At 38.1% G+C, this 22,477-nt stretch overlaps 1 protein-coding gene across 3 annotated transcripts in view; it reads left to right on the top strand.

Annotated features, from left to right (window-relative positions):
• The window catches only part of LOC128984853 (serine/threonine-protein kinase SIK3-like), a 280,801-nt gene that overhangs the window by 89,741 nt on the left and 168,583 nt on the right, over positions 1-22,477 (top strand). For all 3 annotated transcript variants that reach the window (XM_054404224.1, XM_054404232.1, XM_054404239.1), the window contains 2 exons: positions 56-169; positions 19,963-20,110. In XM_054404224.1, coding sequence (XP_054260199.1) covers positions 56-169; positions 19,963-20,110 — 262 coding nt within the window. The remainder of the gene's footprint in view (positions 1-55; positions 170-19,962; positions 20,111-22,477) is intronic.

Consider the following 22,477-nt stretch of genomic DNA (forward strand, 5'->3'; position numbering starts at 1 on the left):
TACTCTCCATAAGCATTTCGCTTCATAAAGGGTTTGTATTCATTGCTTGTCACAGGTAGAACACACAGAGGAGCCTCTGAGGGAAGACAGGGACAGTCCCTCCTTGAACAATGTTGTCATTGAACATATGCTGCAGCTGCCTGGACTGGACAAGGATATGATAGTCAAGGTAAGGTAGATAGTACTGGACAACAATCTTAACACGTAGAGTGCGGCCGTTCCCGATCGGGTACGGTGCTTGGCCCCCGTACGGTGCGTCCGTACCCCATCGGGAACGCTCGGTAATGCCTTTTGTATATCTTCGTTTTTGCTCCAGCGTCGGCCGAAAGCGGACCTATACGATGTTAGCGTGTAGTATGTGACTTGCATTTTGTTGTGGTGTAGGTTGGTAGTAAATTTCCCCGTAAAATCCCCGTCTGGCAATCTCAAGTCTTCTTTTTTTCCCGTCTTTTTCCCTCCATTTGGCAATACAATTCCAATGGGACCGGCTACGTTCCAAGCAGTGCTGCTATCTGTGGGTGTTTAGCGAACTACATCGACTCTCGTTGTAAAGCAGGACATCCCCTCACGTTATTTGCTATTCGTCAGACCAAAATTGAAAAGGCCAATCACACGCGGCAATCGGGTTTACTCGACGCTGAGGGCTGCGCCGCACTGGGGATACGCCCGCTATTTGACGTGCCGCAGCGAACGTGTTAAGGTTTGTGTGTGCTAAATAAAAGAGATAAATAAATTAAAGGTTTAAGTACAAAAGAGGTTTATTTATGGGAGGAGAAAGTGAGGACATGCTTTTATGAGGTGTGATTCCTAAAAAATTACATGTGATAATGTGATGGATTTTCAGAAGTATTGGTAAGAAACAATGCCATTTAAAATTTATTCAAATGGAGGAAGAAATCTTTACTGAATGCTTTGTGATTATTCTGTGCACAATGTTGTTGCCATATGGTCTAATAGCCATATGAAAATTTTTACTTTTGTAATGTTTTGTTTTTAGTTATTTTGTTGTGTTCTTTTTGCAATAATAAAAATTTGTTATTTAATTTGTTTGATTTAATCTCGGTACAAGTTACATCAATGGCGACGAGGATAACCTACAAAATGCAGAGAAGACACCAAAGTCATTGGGAAGAAGAGCGGGAGTAGGATCTGTTTTTCCGAGGTTCTCATGTGAACAGTTCGACCTGGAAAATATGTCCATTGAGGTTTGGCACACTAAATTTGGGACTAGTCTTTCACTATCAGAAACTCTTATGCAAGTCGAAATCCATCAACGAATTTTCCGTTGAAGCATTCTTTGAAACAGTATCTTCAACTATAAAGTTAAGACTATTGCTGTTGCTGAAAGGGTTGAATTTTTTCTTACAAACAAAATTGTGATTCATTAACAGAATGTGGTAACAATCTAAGATGTATGATCAATAGTTGTAATTTTCCTAACCAATTTTATCAACAATCATTAACAAAAGCTTTCATTATGGGTTTAACTAATCAAATTATCAAAGAAAATCTACTTAAACAAGATTATAAATTGTTTTCCGAAGTCCTAGAGTCAGCAAAAACCCTCTCATGCGAGCGGATATCACGTAATGCAACATTTTGAGAAATTAAAATCAGAAGATTTTTTTCAAACTATGGCTTTATACAAAATACCATACTTACTAGGGATGGACGGGATTGAATTTTTAGTTCGGGACGGGACGGGACGGGATTTTTATTTCCTTCCCGATTTTCGGGACGGGACGGGACGGGATTTTTTTCTGTGCATAAAAAGAAAGTACTGTATTGCAGTTACCAAAAAAGACATACGAAATCAATTTTTACCATTTGTGGCAATGATCTATAAAAACCAAAAAATGGGTAACAATTTACAGGTACCTATAGAAACTTGTGACTCGCGGTTCACGGGGTGATCGTCTATATGACTCACGGTCACGGCGCGATCGTCGTCATGACTCGCGGTCACGGCGAGATCGTCGGTATGACTCCGCGGTCACGGGGTGATCGTCTGTATGACTCACGGTCACGGCGCGATCGTCGTCATGACTCGCGGTCACGGCGCGATCTTCGGTATGACTCCGCGGTCACGGGGTTATCGTCGGTATGACTCCACGGTCACGGCACGATCGTCGTCATGACTCGCGGTCACGGCGCGATCGTCGGTATGACTCCGCGGTCACGGCGCGATCGTCGGTATGACTCCGCGGTCACGGGCTTATCGTCGGTATGACTCCACGGTCACGGCGCGATTGTCGTCATGACTCGCGGTCACGGCGCGATCGTCGATATGACTCACAGTCACGGCGCGATCGTCAGCATGACTCGCGGTCACGGGGCGCTCGTCGTCATGACCCGCGGTCACGGCACGATCGTCGTCATGACTCGCGGTCACGGGGTTATCGTCGGTATGACCCCACGGTCACGGCGCGATCGTCGACATGACTCGCGGTCACGGCGCAATCGTGGGTATGACTCGCGGTCACGGCGCGATCGTCGGTATGACTCGCGGTCACAACGTGATAGTCGGTATGACTCGTGGTCACAGCGCGATCGTCGTTATCACTCCGCGGTCACGGCGTGACTGTCGGTATGACTCCGCGGTCACAGCCCGATCATCGTTATGACTCGCGGTCACGGTGCGATCGTCGGTCCAATAATCGCGGCCACGGCGCGATCATCGTTATGACTCCGCGGTCACGGCGTAATCGTCGAAATGACTTCGGGTCCTGCGTTCGCGGACCTATCGCTCGCAATAACGGCGTTATCGGCACTCGCGAAGCGGAAAAATCGCCGACGATCGGACCAAATCCCGTCCCGAAAAATTCCCGAGTTTAATGTAATCCCGTCCCGATAATCGGGAATATTTTTTTCCCGAAAAATTCCCGAAATTTCGGGACCCGTCCATCCCTAATACTTACAATACCATACTTTTACCAAATAACATGAGCAGCGCAGTACATATCGATGGATAAGCTTAAAAAATAAATAAGGAAAGAAACGCACACAAATTATTCCAGCCCGTCCCCAGCTAACTTAGTTGCTCTCAAGATATTATTTTAATGATATTCTCTTCCGAAAACATTTTAAATACTACTTTTGGTCCAGTTTGAAATTGTATCCACCCCACTGAGACTGTGTCCCAGCTAAAATTGATAATACCCTTGCCGCAGCAAACCTGCAGACTAAGCAAATTTCCATTTACTGGGATGGATTTCTGTACTATTTTTAAATCATTAAATAAAACTAACACATTAGAACATAATTTTATTCCCGTTCAAGTCAATCAAAACACACAAACAAAAACAAACAAATAACCCAGCTAATAACAATAATATCAACATGATCAGTTTACAGACAGTACACTCTTCCCCATAAAATTAATTGTGAAATACTTTGAATTTCTTTAGTTTGTCTAGCGTTCTCTGTAGATGGATGTCTCCAGCACTTCTACACGAGATTGAGCTTCTCTCAGCGTTCTTTGCAATCTTCTATTTTCTAATATTAACTCATCTTCTATTTTGTCTAAAGTTTCCGCAATACACTTATACCGAACTACTTGAGTCTCCAATCTTGCAACGTTGATTTTAAAAGTATTGACATCTTGTTCAGCCTTCTGGAGTTTGAAATTATAATCATTACCTTTCAACCGAATGTCTAGAGATCCAGATGCATGTTGCAGGACTTCCGCTACTTCTGATGCAACTAGAGCTCTCCTCGTAGGTTTTGCCCTCAGTGTTTCGACATCTCCCTCGTCATGATCCTCTTCACTATCTGCCACCACTATACCCGCCTCTTGGATCAATTGCAGCAACTTCTCCAAATGAGTTCTTGATACTTCCAAATCTTGCTGCAGTTTTCTCTTAAACCGTTTTGTTTGTTCAAACTGTTGGTAGGGTTCCTTTTGTTCCATCAACAACTGAAAATGTTGTTGCTCCAACTCATACTGTGTTTGAACAGATCCACCATTGCAGCCTTCTCTTTGGACATCTGCACCATGGTCGCCATAGCCTTGCGGAACTTCTCCTCACATACCCTTAGCTCCATTCTGAAATCTTGTAGGCGTTTGACTGCCTCTAGAGAGTCTTTAGAACTGTGATGGGACAAGTGGTGGCTGTTTTTGGAGGACAGCATAGATCTAGAAGTGATGACCGAGTTGTTTCTAGGAGGTCCAGTTCCTACCCCCTCAGGAGTTTGTCTTTCTAGCTTCCTCGTTACGATTTCTCCGTCCTTAGACCACGCATTTTTCTTGACGGTCAATCGAGCCTCTGCCTCTTTTGCACTCTGGTCGAGGTCGAGCACAGAGTGTTTGGAGCCTTTCCTCTTGTGGTGACAGCCTCCTGTCAATGACTTGCATTCCATCACCGCGGATCCATTTTGTTTATTTGAGTGATCATTCTCCTTCTTAAGCTCAATGTTGAATAAATTTAACCATTCCCTTCCAAAAATACTGCATACATTTCCCCGAATAACATATAGGTTGCCAACAGATATTTGATCTTTATAACAAATTTTAACAGTTGCAAACCCTACCGGGTGAATAATTTCTCCAGTATATGTTCTTACCGGTATTCTTGTTCTATTAAGAAGCATTTTTGGAAATAATCTTTTAAACAGATGTAAGGGTATAGTACTCACCGCAGCACCGGTATCTAACTCAAAAGAGTTAAGCTTATCGTCAATGGTGCACTCTAACATAATTCTTTCCGGCCCGTTGACAATTTCTGGTTGATATGCATGATCAGAGTGTTTAGATGATTTACAAAATTTCTTCTGCCTATCCACCATGGATAACATTGACATGAATGGTGGGTTTCGATACTCATCTTCATCTTTATACTCTGCGAGTCCCATGCCTCACTTTAAGTTTAAGTTTCCTAAAATGTTACACTCGCTTAGCTTAGTGAAGAGGTGTTAGGTTAATGAGACATAAGACTGCTTAAGGGTGTTACTCAACGTGTAATGAACAAAAATTTAAATTTAGAAAAACAACAAAAGTAACAAAGTGTAACAACAGCAAAAGAAAACTTTAAAAAAGTAAAAAACAACAATAATAAGAAAAATTAATTTACAACGTTAAATTTACAAGAAAAGAAAATCAACTGAAAATATAAAAGAATTAGTTACTGACAAATTACATGACTTGTATGTTTGACAAAACTTTAGTTATAAATTTTATTCTTTTTACATACTGTTAATTGTCCCAGAAGCACACGCACCGATACACGCACTCCCAAACTCCCGATCTTCTTTCTCCGGTGGCCCGTGGTGATCTCCTCGATTGTCCTCTCCAGGTCCTCCAGCTCCAAGACTCGTCACCCCTCCATCTTCTTCATTAGCCCTTCTCATTGGCTGATTACCGATAGGGTGTGTGGCTTATAGGTTAACGATGTTTCTTGGAAGTCAGCCCTACCGGTCATCGCCTAGCTCACATCAGCTGGGAAAGGAATTTGTAAATCGATGCTCATGCTACTGTTCAACTCTGTTCACACCAACTGGTCGACTAAGTGTAATGTGAACAGAGTGTCTGCATAGATGAGCACCGTGGGTACGGGGTTAATCCCCTTTCTTACACCCCCCTGATTAAAACGTCAACCTACCACCGGTTGACAATAAAAAAGAAAAAAAAAACAACTTAAGGAGATACGCGGAAACATCAATCGCGAAGGTGGGAATCAAACGGATATCTTGATGTACGTTCCGACTCTTCTTCCCCCCTTCCTGCGACGCGATCTTGAGGATCGGCGCATTTACTTGTTTCGCGACCCTTCCAGCGACGCGGTAGAATGAGCTGATGGTGTATAGCTAATAGTCGCTCACGTCTTCTTTCGCCCCATCGAGTCTCCTTAAGTTAATTGATTGTTTCATTAATTTTGAACTATTTAAATATTAGCTGTTTGTTAAGATATGTTTTTATTTTTTAAATTTATTATTATAAATTATTTTTTGATGTTGAGATTATAAATGGTTTATTCTGGGTAACACTTTGTTATATTAATAGTCTTTTTGAGGGGTTTGAGGTTTTGTGATTTGATTCATTTTAATATTGAGTATGTGGATGAAATATGCTGAAATAATGAGTGAGATTGTTAATATTACTATTCAGACTGATAAAATGTTTGATGAAATTTTTTGGATCGATTGGGTTATTTTAGTGGCGCGACAGAATGATATGGATTTACGATTTATGAGACTTCATTAAATTATTCCGGTCACGATATGCGTTGGAATTTCCGCGCCAGCTGATAGAGTAGGTTGCCATATGAGAAGGATAGCGGCGAGCACAGCTGGGACGGTGAAATGGGCAGCACCACGGCGTCGGGGTTGAATGGACGGCGAGTGCTGACTATGCGATGACGATGAAGTCATGTCGTGTGCGGTGGCCTTGTACTTGGTGTTGGCTTCAGGGACTCTTTAACTGCTGAAACTTACTTAAGAGTGGAATTAGTACATGTTGTAACAGTTTTATTCACAAATGTTGGTACTTGGTAACATACAATTTTAATCGATTCATATGCTTTCCCTACTAAGACTATCTATCTACTTATTGTAATGAATATTTAGTTGTTTGAAATGTATGTTACATGGAACTTAAAATATGACACTTGTATGATACCTGATGTTGTTAGACACATAATGTTCAAAATGGTATTTGGTTCACAATTACTTTATGACGACACTTTGTTATAGGAGTTTTGAACATAAATGTTTTATTTTAATTATTTATGAATTCTTGCGTGAAAGTCCTTTCTTTCCTTAATAATCTAGAGAATTGTAAAGAAAATGTTTTGAGTGAATTATTAAGGGTGATCAATCCTTAACTACTTCTCGTTGAGTGGAGTTTGTCCTTGTGCTGTACACCAAACCAACTTGTATGTCACTGAATGTCACTAATTATCATTCATCTTACGCGTACTAGTAAAATCACTAAGTGTCCAACGTGTAAGTAAGTTGCTCGTTACAAGAACTAAAAATACAGTCACAATGGTAAACTTGATTGCGATTGTCTGTGTGTGTCTGCGTGGCCACGCGATATCTTTGTATTAAAAGTCGACTTAACACTTGAGTTTTGTGTAGCTACACATTATTTACATAATATTTACACGAGTTTGCGGGAGTGCGTGTGCTTCGGGAATAGACGTACTAAATGTTTCTTAGAATACAAATTGCTTACGTTTTCTAACTAAACCTAGGTGAATACTAGCTAAGGTCAAAGCATATGAATCATATATGTATTGTGGTTAATTATTTTGTGTAGCAATAAATCAAAATCAGTAAAATAGCTAACTTGTGAAATATATTTATGAATTATTGTATGTTACCAAAATTATCTTATAAAATAAACATAGTATCTATTGACCTAACGTAACTAAATATTTTTATTTTACAAGTCTTGTTTGAAAAACTTTCATTCGGGAGACATGAATTACTTCTTTGACAAGTTTTCCATTTTTTAAGATTTCCACTAGATATGAGACTGGTGTAACTTGTTTTAATACAGTATAAGGACCTTTGTAGCGGTAAGAAAATTTGGTTTGATTTTCCCTCAAATTTTTAGGGTACCATATGAGAACTTGGTCTCCTGGGTGTAAGATTAAATCTCTCCTATTCCTATCGTAATACATTTTTTGTTTCTTTTGTTCACTAGCTATGATAGAAGGTATTGTGTCCCTAATTTCATTTACAATTCTTAAGTTTTCTAACAGATCTTTTTCTACATTTGGATTTACAAACAAAGTATCAGCTTGGCTCAAAGCCTAAAAATAAGTACGAAGGTTTGTACTTGGTTGTCTGGTGTTTACTGTTATTGTAAGCAAAAAGTACATAGTCAATGTATTGTGACCATGCGTTTGGTTTTTCAGCTACATAATGAGAAATCATATTTATCAACGTGTTATTAAAGTTTTCTACTTGTCCATTAACTTGTGGTGTGAAAGCACTACTTAGAATTTGGCATGTACCTATTGCTGTGGTTAAGTCACGAATCAAATTGTTGTTAAATTCAGTACCTCTATCTGATTGTATAATAGAAGGTGTTCCATATGTACAAATTAGTTTTAAGAGACATTTTACAATTGATTTACCATCTGCAACTACAAGTGGGAAAGCAAAAGCAAATCGACTACAGGCATCAGTTACTGTTAAAATGTATTTATATCTATTGTTAGGATTTAATGGACCAATTATGTCAAGTTGGATTCGTTCAAATATTTTGTTAGTGGGAGGGATAGGATTAAGGAAGCCATACTTCTTCTTCGGAGAGTTCTTTCTTTTCTGACAACTTTCGCAGGTTTTCACGTAGTTTTCGACATCTGTTGACATACCAATCCAATGATATCTTTCTTTGATTTTTCCAAGAGTCTTGAATGTACTTAGATGTCCTCCTGATAACGGTGAATTGTGGTACTCCTGAAGGATGTTGTTGACGAGTTTTCGTGGTATTGCTATAACATGTCTGTGAGGATCAGAATCGTTGTACATTCGGTAGAGTACACCATTCTCCGTCTTGTAATACGTGGCCATTTTCCTGTACTTTTGTTCCACAAGATCAGGATTTTCCAAAGCAAGTAAGATGCATTTTAGATCATCGTCCTGAGCTTGCAATTTCTTCAAGTACACGAGATGAAGAGCACTTACTGAAGTAAGGTTGAAAGTGAAATCCTCTTCTATAGTCTTGTCAACCGGATTTCTGCTTAAGAAGTCAGGCAAGACTAAGGATTTACCTGCCTTGTGAGTAATTTCCAGGTCGTTGTCACATATTAAATTCGAGAGTCTGGTGAGTCTAGAGGAAGCTCCTTTAAATGATTTATAATATTGCAATGCTGAATGATCAGTGAAAACCTTTACTTTTCTTCCAAATAAAAATTCTCTCCATTTTACCAATGCATAGACTAAGGCTAAGAATTCCTTTTCTGAAACGCTGTAGTTAACTTCATTTGGTTTTAATTTTCTACTTAAATACTGAATAGGATGTTCTGTAGATGTTTCTGGATCATACTGGGTCATTACTGCTCCTATAGCATAATTTGATGCGTCTGTGTACACTCTGGTCTCTCTGTGTTCTACGAAGTGGCTGAGAAGTGGCGGTGAGGTGAGAATCGTCTTGAGTTCCTGGAATGAAGTCTCACAGTCGTTTGTCCATTGAAACTTCTTCGTTGCGTTGAATTCCTTTATGAGTGTTGTTAAGGGCATGGCTATTTTTGCAAAATTTTTAACAAATCTACGGAAGTAATTTGCAGCTCCAAGAACCGATCTTACTTGTTTAATGGTAGTTGGGGTTTTAAATTTAATTATGGATTCTATATTTGTTTTTAATGGCAAACAGCCTTTAGAACTTACTTCATGTCCAAGTATGTTTATTTTATCGTACATGAATTGACACTTTTTTGAGTTTATCTTTAGGTTAACATTGTTTAGCTCTTGTAAAATAATTTCTATGTTTTCCAACTGTTCGTCAAATGTTTTTCCTAACACGGTGATGTCATCAATGAATGGTATGCATCTGCTATACAAATGTTTTGATAAAATTCTAGTTATGGCTCTTTGGAAAGCTACTGTAGCAATGGATAGCCCTTGTGGCATTCTTCTAAACTGATACTTTCCTGTTTGTGTTATAACAGTTAAATATTTTCTGTCTTCTGGGGCTATCTCTAACTGAAAGAAAGCGTTTTTCAAATCTAAGTGAGTAAAATAAGTCATTTCAGATAAACAAGACAAGACCAAATCTACTGAGACTATGGGGAAATTTTGTTGTTCTAAACATTTGTTAACTGATCTCAAATCAGATATTACACGCGATGAGCTGTCAGAGTTGGTTATTACGAACATTGGGCTGGCGAACTGTGTGTATTCGGGCGATTCTTCGAGTATACCTGCCTTTGTTAGTTTTTCGATTTCTTCTTGAAGGATTTTGCGCTCTTTTAGGCTTTGCCTATAAGGAGGATGATATACTGGTTTAGCATCTGATTTTAGGTTAAGTTTAACTGGTGGTATTTTAGCTGGACCTAAATCTTCTGTCTTGTTAGTAAACATATGGCTAAATTTAAATAATATTGCTGCTAACTTATTATGCTGATTGACTGTCAATTTTGGATTTATGTCAAGTGGGTTGCCATTTCTGTCAAGTGCAATTGTTTTAGAAGGATGAAGTGGTTTTATTTTAGGTGGGTGTGTGCATGTTCTTGTTTTTACTTCAGCATTTGGTTTTAAATAACCTAATATTACGTTTTGTTTTAACCATTTTGGAGATTTACTTGCATTGTAAGCGTAAATAAACTTTTGTGAATTTTCGTTTTCTGATGAGATATAAAAGTGGAGGTTCTTTTTGTCTCTGAAATTTAAATCTATATCAAGTTCGTATTGATGATGTTCTGGCAAGATTTTCATTAATTTGTAGTGTTGTTGGGGAGCAATAACTGTGTCCGTAGGAACTTTAATTTCAATCATGTCATTACTAGACTCCGCTATTGTTGTTAGAACAAACGGTTTTAAATTAAGTAACCAAGATTTGTCCATTGTGATGCAATGAACTTTATCTTTATTCGTTAGTCTGATTTCCTGTTTCTTAAAATCCAATTCCATGCAGTTTTGGAATAAAAACCAATTTCCCAAGATTATGTCAGTTGCCAAATTTTCAATTACGTAAAAGTCGGTTGGATACACGGAGCCATTAATTGTTATTGGTAGTAAAAGTTTCCCTAATACTTTGACTGGTTGGTCGTTAGCAGCTACAATTAAGGGTAAGTTATCTGTTTGAAATGATAGGTTATTTACAATTGATGATTTTATCAGGCAATAGTTGCAACCAGTATCTAAGGTAGCTGAATAAGTCTGTCCATTTTCTGGTATATCAATATTTAGTGTCAATGTAGGGAATGTTTTTGTTTGCTTAACATTAAAAATTAAGTCATAAATATCCGATAGTGTGCATTTAGATTGTCTTTTATCACATTTAATTAGGGTTCTCAAATTTAGGTGTTTAGAACTTTGTTGGAAAACTTCTTTGTCAATTTGATTCTGGAGGGTTGTTGCTTCACTAGCTGTTAAACAAACTCCTGCAGTTGTTGCATCCACGTGTTTATCCGTAGAGGTTCCTGGAAGTGATGTACTCGTACTGAAGCTGTTGTTGTCATCCGACGTTGAAGGTCGTGAAGAGTTAACAGATGTGGCACGTAGAGTCTTGGGCTGATCAGCTGTGCGGTGCTGTGACGTCAGTTGCTGAGTCGGTGTTCCTAGGCAGCAGTGGGTCGACGCTTGTGACGTAGGCGTTTGTTGTGGTGCGTTATCTTCTCCATCAGCTGGCTGTAAGGTTGTCTTAGGTTCAGCCGTAGCTGTAGGAATGATGTTGGTCTGGTTCTCGAGTTGTGTGTGTTGAATATTTCTTGATGTTATTGTGGTTCTTGGAGGAAGTGATTTAGTTATTGGGGTTACTTTAACTTTATGTTTTACACGAAACGAATCCTCAATTGTTGGAAAGTTGTATTGGTATTGAGGGCTTAATGGTGAAAATATATTACATTTTGAATTATTGGATGCTTCTAAGATTGATGATTTGTTGAAATGTGGGAAACGTTTAGTTGTGTTCCAGAAATATCTCGTGTGTGTTTGTTTATTTTGGGAAGCCAAATATCTATTTTGTGGTAGTTGACTTCCCTGCTTTAGAAGTTTTTTGGAAACTGTTCCCTTTTAGCAGGACGCCTAAAGCACTGGTCAATGGTGTGGTTATTTCTTTTGCAATATGCACAAAATTTGGAAGGTGTATTTGAGTATTTTGGATTCCTATGGTTAGCTCTAGCATTGTACCAACAATTTTCTGTGGCGTGATTGTTTTTGTTACATATGTGACAAAAGAGTGGAGTGTTTTGTGATCGGTGTGGTGATCTATAATTTAATCTGGTTCTTGGGATAGGTTGTCTGTTGGAGTGATGTGAATTGTGAGGTGAAGAGCTTCTCGATAAATTTTGTGAGTTTCGAGAAATGCTTCTGGGCCTATATTTTTCAGCTGACCTGTCATATCTGGGATGAGGGGAAATGTCTCTTCTTTGTGTGGATCTTGAACGATGATAAGTTTCTTTGTGTGGGTTGTCCCTAGGGTAGTTTGTTTCATCAGGTTTGACCTTGAGGCTTAATAATGTATCTTTTATGTCCCTAAGTTCTAATTTTAAGTTGTCTAATTCGTCAGTTTCATACGTTACCGATTTTGGTTTAGGTTTTATTAGGGTAACGCGTTCAGCTGAGGTTTGGTACTTTCTCTGATTTTTATTTCTAATAGCTCTTTGAGATTCAATTTTTAGCAGATTTTCATTTAGCTGTTTAAGTGAGTTGTTTTCCATTCTCACTAGGTCATTACAAATCTCCGGTTTTATTCCCTGAATTACGAATTTTATTATTTTTGCATCATTCATATTGGGATCTATTCTGTGGGAAAGGTGAATGATTTTGTATAGGAATTGCATTAAAGGCATATATATTTTATATTTATATATATATTTTATTCTTTTTACATACTGTTAATTGTCCCAGAAGCACACGCACCGATACACGCACTCCCAAACTCCCGATCTTCTTTCTCCGGTGGCCCGTGGTGATCTCCTCGATTGTCCTCTCTAGGTCCTCCAGCTCCAAGACTCGTCACCCCTCCATCTTCTTCATTAGCCCTTCTCATTGGCTGATTACCGATAGGGTGTGTGGCTTATAGGTTAACGATGTTTCTTGGAAGTCAGCCCTACCGGTCATCGCCTAGCTCACATCAGCTGGGAAAGGAATTTGTAAATTGATGCTCATGCTACTGTTCAACTCTGTTCACACCAACTGGTCGACTAAGTGTAATGTGAACAGAGTGTCTGCATAGATGAGCACCGTGGGTACGGAGTTAATCCCCTTTCTTACAACTCATTATCTGGCGAAGCGTCGTCAGTTTGTCGCATGTTTTGCTTCTTTTGCCAACAAACTCTGCTGAGATGTCCCTTTCTCTTACAATTCCAACACTTTATGTCTGCAGGAATTTCGCAGGTACTAACGTGATGGTTTCCTCCACACCTGAAACAAGCTAAGCTACTACCTTTCCTTCCTTGTGATTACCCACTGTTCATCCTTCCTTGAATCCACTTTTGAACACAAATTTGATTCTTGGATTTTCGTTGTTTCGCTCTGGATTTGTTCAAAGTTACTTGCTATTTTAATACATTGGTTAAAACTTTTATTTTCGTGAATTTCAATTAATTTTGACAGCAACTTTCCATCATGAATTCCCGAAAAATAAACTGTTGCCGCAGGTGAACGTCAGATGTTGATGCATTACATTTTGGACATTTAAAATCACATTTACTAGCTAAGGTTTTGAGATCTTTGGCGAAGCTGCCTACAGATTCACCCGGATTCTGGATTCGTTTAGTGAACTTATGTTGTTCTGCGATAATACTTCCCTTAGGTTCCAGTAATAATTGTAAAGCTTCACACACTTCGTCATAACTTTTATCCTCAATATTACATGGGCTGAGACTAATTCTCAGGTCATGAAATACTTTAGATGCTAACACATTGATCAAATAATGCTTTTTCTTCAATTCTGACGTGATTCCGTTTAGGTCAAAAAAGTTGTCTAACCTTACCAGGAATGTACTCCATGTCTCATTCTCCTCATCGAATTTATCGAAATTAGAACAAAATAGAGGTTGACTGGAAGTTAATATACCTTCTTTTACTAGTTCCTGGTGTCTCTCACCCTTCCTCCTCCTCGTCGCCATTTGTACTATTTTTAAATCATAAAATAAAACTAACACATTAGAACATAATTTTATTCCCGTTTAAGTCAATCAAAACACACAAACAAAAACAAACAAATAACCCAGCTGATAACAATAATATCAACATGATCAGTTTACAGACAGTACAATTTCTACTACAATATTCCCTTAAAATTGTCAGATTTATGTCCTATTTAAATAACATTAATTTTTTTAATGAATTCTTAATTCTTAGGTTTGGTGCATCAGGGTTTTTTTTATTGAAATGTTGAAAGCTTAGAATAAAATAAACGAAATTGAATTGCCAAATTTGATAAAATTTACAAAAATATTTCCATAAACAAGCAAACTACAACAGTTTATTATTAGGAATTTTTAATTTAAAATTTTTTTTATTATCTCCGTAACGGTTAGGCATACCGTACAACAACGCTTCAATATACAAATTTACTTCCTGTTTTGAGATCTACAAAATCGTTTGGAAAGAAATTGTAAAATGTTGGGTTTTTACCATAAAAAATGGGAAAAACCAACTTTTACCCCATAAAACCCCCCATTAACCCAGCTGTTCCCATAGTTCGAACATGCTGGTTTGCGAACTCTTTTGAATAAACATAGGCTTACATACCGAATTATATATTATATACCGGATTTCATCAAAATTGGATTATTTTTGCTCGAGTTATCGCGCTAACTGACACACACATATATATATATTAGGAATGGACGGGTCCCGAAATTTTAGGATATTTTCGGGGAAAAAATATTCCCGATTTTCGGGACGGGATTACATTTGATTCGGGAATTTTTCGGCACAGGATTTGATCCAATTTTCGGCGATTTTGCAGCTTCTCGAGTGACGATGACGCCGCTATCACAAGAGATGTTCACGATAGTTCCGCAAACGCAGTAGGCGAAGTTATTTCGACGATCGCTCCGTGACCGCGGAGTTATACGGACGATCCCACCGAGACCGCGAGTCATTCCGACAATTGCGCCGTGACCGCCAGTCATATCGACGATCATGCCTTCACCGCGGAGTCATACCGAAGATCCCGCTGTGACTGTGAGTCTTTTTGACGATCGCACCTTGACCGCAAGTCACAAGTTTTTGTACCTGTAAATTTTTACCCATTTTTTGTTTCTATTGATCAGTGTAACAAATCGTAAAAATTGATTTTCTTTGTCTTTTTTTGTAACTGCAATATTCAAGACTTTCTTTTTATGCACAGGTAAAAATCCTGTCCCGAAAATCGGGAAGAAAATAAAAATCCCGTCCATCCCTAATATATATGTATTTGAACGGACGGTGTTTTTGGCCTCTGGGGACCTAAAAACAAAAAAGTAAATCGGTCCGGGTCTGGGTCTTACCATGAGACCTATGGTATTAGCTTATTCCCTAAATGGGAAATTCGCTAAAAACTTATTTTTTTTGTCAATTTGAAGTAATACCCAAGGAAAAAGTTATATAATTCAATTTTATTAGTATGCCAGATGCCTACGTGTAGTGCAATATTGAAACAAATGTTTTCGTACCTAAGCTGCTTTAAAATATTTAAATTGTTGATAATTGTTAGGGGGACGGTCAGGATTTGAAGGGGAATGGCCTGGAAACAAGATCAATTTGGAATATAAATATGCAGGATGAGCATGATTTTTAGTTTTTAGCTTTAGTTATAGGTAAAAAAAATTAGCCAATAAAACTAAATAACCTAAATAGCCAATAAAACTAAATAAACTAAAAATAGCCAAAAAAACTAATGAATAGTGCTATTCTATAGAATTTCTATTCGTTATTCCCAAGTATGGACACAACCGATGAGTAGGATAGAAACTTAGCAAGATTCATTCTTAAAAGTAATCTACAATGTTTTTGGACCAATTTATATTCCATTTGGAAAGCTTTAGTATTGCAGTAAGTTTTATATAGGTATAAACGACAAAAATGTGATTGGGACAGGGGAAGGCCAGGAAAAAGGAGGTATTTTTGGTCCTATAAATAACTCAAAATCACATTAATATGCAGTTTTTTTATTTAACTTTCAAGAATACATACCACTAAACACATTTAGGACCTTAAAACAAAATATTTTACTATATCCTGGATTTTTCCAATAAGGGACGCAATTTGTTGAATTATGTGATATCCTCTCATGCATTCAAGTTGCTTCGGGTAGTTTACAAATTAATCAATCAGATGTATGCTATGCTATTACTATGGGTTCTTGCTTCATATGCGGAGGCAAACATTTGAAAAGTAACTGCAGGATCAAAAATCCTGTTTGCTTTATATGCGGGAGTAAAACACATATTACGAGAGTATGCAAAAGTAAGAAATCTGTTAAAACAGTTATTGAGAATTATTTCGAAACAAAACAGGATCCACCTGGTGACTCGTCTTTAATTCAGTTGGGGGTGTTTGTGATGTTATGTCAGTGAGTGTCCCGTATCAATGCAATTCGATACCGGCAGTTGTGTAACGATAGTATCTTAAGTAACATGGGAAAATATAAGTAAGCCTACTCTTCACACCAGCTCAATATGTTTTACATCATTCACAGGACAATCTATCAAGTTACTGGGTGAAGTCAGTGTATGGGTAACACTTGGAGAAATCAAACGCATACTCAATCTCCATGTTGCATTTGGCATTTGACACAACATACTGGGAATGGATTGGATATTTCAACCTATCTTGCATACCCAGTCCCCTGTAAGTTAACATGATTCATCATCAAACCAAACACAACCTGCATTACTGGTTCAAAACACTGAGAAATAATTAATTAAACAATGCAATGAATACTCGGATGTTTTTACTCCAAGAGACGGCAAGTGTTCAACAGTATCAGCACGACTATATCTAAAGAATAAAGAAGGACGCCATACAAGTTTTCTAAAAGGCTAAACCTATTCCGCTAGCTCGTAGTGATAAATTTAGAGAAGAACTTGACCATCTAATTAACAATGGTGTTCTCGAAGAAATGGATAATCCTGAGTAGGCTGCCCCTTGTGTTTAGTCAGGAAACCGAATGGAAGTATAAGAATTTGCCCTGATTTTTCTACTGGATAAATCAAGCATTAGTAAAACATTTCTTCTGCCTACTCATGACAAACTATTCACGAAAATAGGAAGTGGTAAAAAGTTTATAACCCTCGACCTCCTCAATGATGAGTTTGACTTGACTTAATTCCTGTCACTCCTCGGCGGAGCATAGGGCCTCTACGAAACAGCGCCAAAGGACTCGATTAGCAGCCAATGCCTTAACTTCTCTCCAGCTCTTTCCCACCTCTCTGATTTTGGCTTCAATTGTTCTCCTCCGTTCTTTTCTCGGCCTTCCTCTCATCCTCTGTCCCTGGGGATTCCAGCTCAAAGTCTGTTTTTCTACGGCGTCTTGATCCTTGCGCAGAGTGTGTCCTATCTAGGGGTCTGCGGTGCACCGAAAAAGTCGGTACAGTACGGTTCTGGCTTAATTACTATCATCTGTTCAGCATAGCATTTTACGCGGTACAAAGGTTCGGTACAAACTATTAAAATAATAAATTCCTTTCAATTTACTATCGTAGTCAACGGTAGTTGGTTCGGAGCACATAAAGGCTTATCAGATCTTTGTTTACAATCTTAATAATTGATCATAACGAAACTAATGAACTTTGTTATAATAGATCCAATTCCCAATCAGCTGATTAAGTCAATGTATTTTGTATTTTGTAATGAGAAATTAATGGTATACAGTTATACGTTAGGTATTTTAGCATTAACCCCATCAAGCCAAATGCTGCACCTTTACTAGGTTTTTAACGAATAGCTGCACTTCATCCCAACATAACTTCCCTAATGTTAATACACTATTTTAAAGATAGATAAATAAGAAAGTTTTGTGATTAATTGAATATCAGAATACCAAACATTTTACTGATTTTTTTACCATACAATTTAACAAAAAATTGTAATAATACCATCGCTGCAGCAAACCTGCAGACTAAGCGAATTTCCATTTACCTGGCTAGATTTCTACTAAAATATTCCCTATAAATTGTTAGATTTATTTCCTATTTAATTAACATTAATTTTAGTGAGTACTTAGGTTTGCTTTGTATACAGCAATGGTTATAGAATCTTACTTATTTCCTATAATCAATGACAAAATCACAGAGTAAATAAACTATTATTCAGCCAGCTGTTAGTTATAACAAATTATATTGCCCTAAAACAAACTAAATATTTTAAAGATTGCTCAAAAAAATAAACAATTAGAACATCTAGTATCTTACTATGTATATTTAAATAAACTCTCATCCTCTTACCGAATAAATGAACGTATCAATTATTACAGCATTACATATAGTATAAATAAGTCAATTCTACGTATGTCATTTCATTTTCATCCAAATGCTGAACTTGTGCCGAAAACGCTGAATGTTTACAGCTGTTACGTTAAGCAAATGGTACTATACCAAAAGCTAGAGCAGAATGTTAGCATCGGCTGCTAGACTTTAAAAAATTGTAAACTTAATTTCTAAAAAAACTGAAACCCTAAACTAAAATTATGGCTTCAACATTCCCTAGTTCTCAAAATTATCTTTCTTTCAACACAAAAATCATGAAAATCCGTCAAGTGGTTGATTCAGAATCGTGAAATAAAAAAACCCTGTCTTGTTTAATATTTAAGATTAAAGGTGCATTAAAAACTTTTGACTGGGATAAAGAAAAATTAATAAAGATTGTTTTAGAAACATTTAGACAAAGTTTTTTGTAACTGAACCAAAGTGATATTTTATGTAGATCATCCTGCATTATGCGATGAAGGGATGAAGCTCATCTAAAGTGCTGGGACAATATGACAATGCTGAATCATCAGCAAATACTGTTAGGCATCAAGAGCAAAACATTATTGATAGTATCAAATGCCTTACTAATATCTAAGAAAAAACCAGCTGTTTTATTATTAGTTGTGCTATGTCTACACGGCCGTGGGAAATGTTCATAATTTTATGATTTCATAATTTTTCATAATGTTCACGATCGTGGACGACAACGATCACACTTCCGTGACGATGATGTCTACATGTTTGCAGGAAATATTCATGATTTTGCAGGGATCGCGGACAACGACGATGACGCTTCCGTGACCGTGGGAAACGATGATGTCTACACGTTTGCGGGAAATATTCATGATTTTGTCACAATAGCGGACGATGACGATGACGCTCCCGGACCGTGGGTGACGTTGATGATGTCTACAAGCCGCGGGAAATGTTCATGATTTTGCCGCAATCGTGGACGACGACGATGACATTTTCGTGACGACGGGAAAAGTACTTTATTTTGCCACGATTGTAGACTACGACGATAGCGTCAACACGGGCGTGGGAAATGTTCATGATTTTTCCGTGATCGTGGACGACGGGGATGACGTTTCCGGGACTGCAGGAGATGACGATGAAGTCGACACGGCCGGGGGAAACGTTTTTGCCGTGATCACGGACGACGACGATGACATTTTCGTGACGACGGGAAAAGTACTTTATTTTGCCACGATTGTAGACTACGACGATAGCGTCAACACGGGCGTGGGAAATGTTAATGATTTTTTCGTGATCGTGGACGACGGGGATGACGTTTCCGGGACTGCAGGAGATGACGATGAAGTCGACACGGCCGGGGGAAACGTTTTTGCCGTGATCACGGACGACGACGATGACTTTTCCGTAACCTTGACAGTCAATGATGATGTCTACATGTCGGCGGAAGATTTCACGATCCCAAAAATCCCAAATTGGCTAGTTAGAATTTATATTGCTGTATTTTTTCTTTACTTGAAAACACCATATTATATTAAATCTTTATCCCATTATGAACCTAGATGGTACATTGCCTTTGGTTTAGCCTTGGCTCTTCATTTCTTCTCATCTCCCTTAAGTCCTGTTGTACCTTATTGTTCCTTCCGTCAGTTCCGTCTATATATTTTGGTCTCCCTGGATGCCTCCTGCCTTTTGGGGCGCATGTAAGTACATAATTAATGAAAATTGTAAAACTATCTCACATTTCTTGTATTAGCTATGTAATAATTTTGTTTTTCAAACCCTTTACTGGTTGAAATATAATAAAAGTTTTAAAATCATCTACAACTTTAGCAAGATTTCTACGTCTTGAGAGAAAAATCCTCTTGATCATTAAAAAAGGTGTAATTTAGTAGAATGATTATGCATGTTTCAGTCATTAGCAGAGAATTCATTCGACCACCTGAGTGCAATATACCACCTCCTCGTGGACAAAATAGAGAGGAGAAGTCGTTCATCGTTTGGTGTGATTGCAAACTCTGCTCCAATCCACCAACAGTTGAGAAGAGCAAGCATTACCACAGGTAATGCTTCTTATTTTAAACTGGGCTACCAATCATATTTATGATGCTATTCTTTTTTGTATTTAGTGTTTTTAAAAGTAATAATTTTAGTCATAAACGTACTGTATAATATATATATATATTATGTAAACATACTTACTGCCGTGGCTCCACAAATCTCAGTTGATTCTTCGCCTCGTGTACCAGCCTCTTCCACCCTTCTCTGTCTTCTGCCAAGTTGAGATTTGCACCCATTGTCCTGATGTCATTCAATACTTGGTCAGTCCACCTCTATTTTGGCCTTCCCAATGGACGTCTCCAGGTGTGGCTCTCCAAACATCATACAGTCTTGTTCCTTTAACTATTGCAACAATACCTGGGTCCGTGTATAGTGATCTTAGCTCTCTGGATTACTGCAGGGAAAGGCGGCCATTCTATATTAGCCTTGAGAAGCGGCCAGGGGGACCCCCCATCTATATTCATAGGATACAACCTCAAAAGCGTATGTGATTGCAGAATTGCTATCCATTGATGTTCCCGCTTCTATATATGTCAACCTCAAATGTCATACTTAATTTTTTTTTAACACGTTATATATCACTCAAAACACTAAAAGGCGTCCAGGATAAAAATCAGGGGAAGGAGGCCACCTTGAAGTAAGCAGGGAAATAAGGCCATTAGCTATAAATTCTATATAGTAAGGAAAAGACGACCAGCAAGCTATATTTGCCTGAAATAGAGGCCTTTAGCGTTTGTTCTGAAAATGCAATATGGTTGAGAAATTGTAGGATCCTTATAAAGTTTACAATTAATTAACGTAGCTAAGTTGTACTTTTTATAATGTATAATGATTATACATTCGATACAATTGTTATAATAATTATTACAGAAAGATCATGAACTTTTAAAATTTCAAATCAAAATTAAATAAAAAATTCTTAGGAATTTGTTTTTTTTTTACTAACAAAATATCCAGTGATTAATTAATATAATTGGGGCTATGTCGAATACACATAAAATCGTTGCATCATTGCTTCTCTTAAAAAACAGTAATTCGGCTTAATGTCACAATGAGCCAGAATTTCCTTAAATTATTTTAAGAGAAAAGGAACTAGCCCTTTTATTTCACCATAAATTGTATCTATAAGTATAAAAGAGGATGTTTGTATATATATATATATATATACTAGCTGACCCGGCGAACTTCGTATCGCCTAAGTTATAGGTTTCCCCTAAGACAGACCGATGGAAAGAAAGTACCGTTACGTTTAATTTTCAAGATGATCTCGTTCGCATCGCTCAATCACGTCCTGGTTGAAGTTCGTTCGCTACGCTCACTCACCTTTGGGTTGGAGCTCGTTCGCTACGCTCACTCACCTTTAGGTTGGAGCTCGTTCGCTGCGCTCACTTGCCTTCAGGTTAGCTCCTTCGCTACGCTAACTCGCCTCCAGGTTGAAGTTCGTTCTCTACGCTCACTCACCTTTGGGTTGGAGCTCGTTCGCTACGCTCACTCACCTTTAGGTTGGAGCTCGTTCGCTGCGCTCACTTGCCTTCAGGTTAGCTCGTTCGCTACGCTAACTCGCCTCCAGGTTGAAGTTCGTTCGCTACGCTCACTCACCTTTTGTTTGCAAATTAGCTGTTGTCATAAATGTAAAAGAAATAATAGTGCTGCACCCTGTTGGTAATCCTTGTAACTTGCTATTGAACATCATAGAACAGAACCAACTTGTTTAATTGAAACAGCTGTTAAGATTCATTAATTCCATTTCTCATAAGGTTAACATGGGAAACTCCAGAGCCACTGGGGCGGAGCCGATTGGACGGATCACGAAATTGATGGTGTATAAACCTATTCCATGACATTCTACACGTATGTAGCAAGTTTCGTGGCAATCGGTTCAGCGGTGTCTGAGTTTATCACTGCCAAACAAACAAATCTAATATATAAAATTCTCGTGTCACAGTGTTTGTCTGCAAACTCCTCCGGAACGACTTCACCGATCGTTATGAAATTTGGTGTGTAAATTCTGTAGGTATGCGAATCGGACGTAAACTATTTCCCATTTCGAAATTCTTAAAAGGGCTCCGCCCCAGTGGCTCTGGAGTTTCCCATGTTAACCCTATGAGAAATGGAATTAATGAATCTTAACAGCTGTTTCAATTAAACAAGTTGGTTCTGTTCTATGATGTTCAATAGCAAGTTACAAGGATTACCAACAGGGTGCAGCACTATTATTTCTTTTACATTTATGACAACAGCTAATTTGCAAACAAAAGGTGATTCTGTATACCATCCCTGTATCTGGGGGATACAGGGATGGTATACAGAACTGAATACTAGAGTAATGTTGTTGGCTTCCATTTTCTCTATGTGACGCAAAATTCTAG

The sequence above is a fragment of the Macrosteles quadrilineatus genome, unplaced genomic scaffold (genome assembly GCF_028750875.1).
Source record: "Macrosteles quadrilineatus isolate MER2022 unplaced genomic scaffold, UCM_ALF_1.0 Scaffold_1__1_contigs__length_201487025, whole genome shotgun sequence".
Classification (NCBI taxonomy): domain Eukaryota; kingdom Metazoa; phylum Arthropoda; class Insecta; order Hemiptera; family Cicadellidae; genus Macrosteles; species Macrosteles quadrilineatus.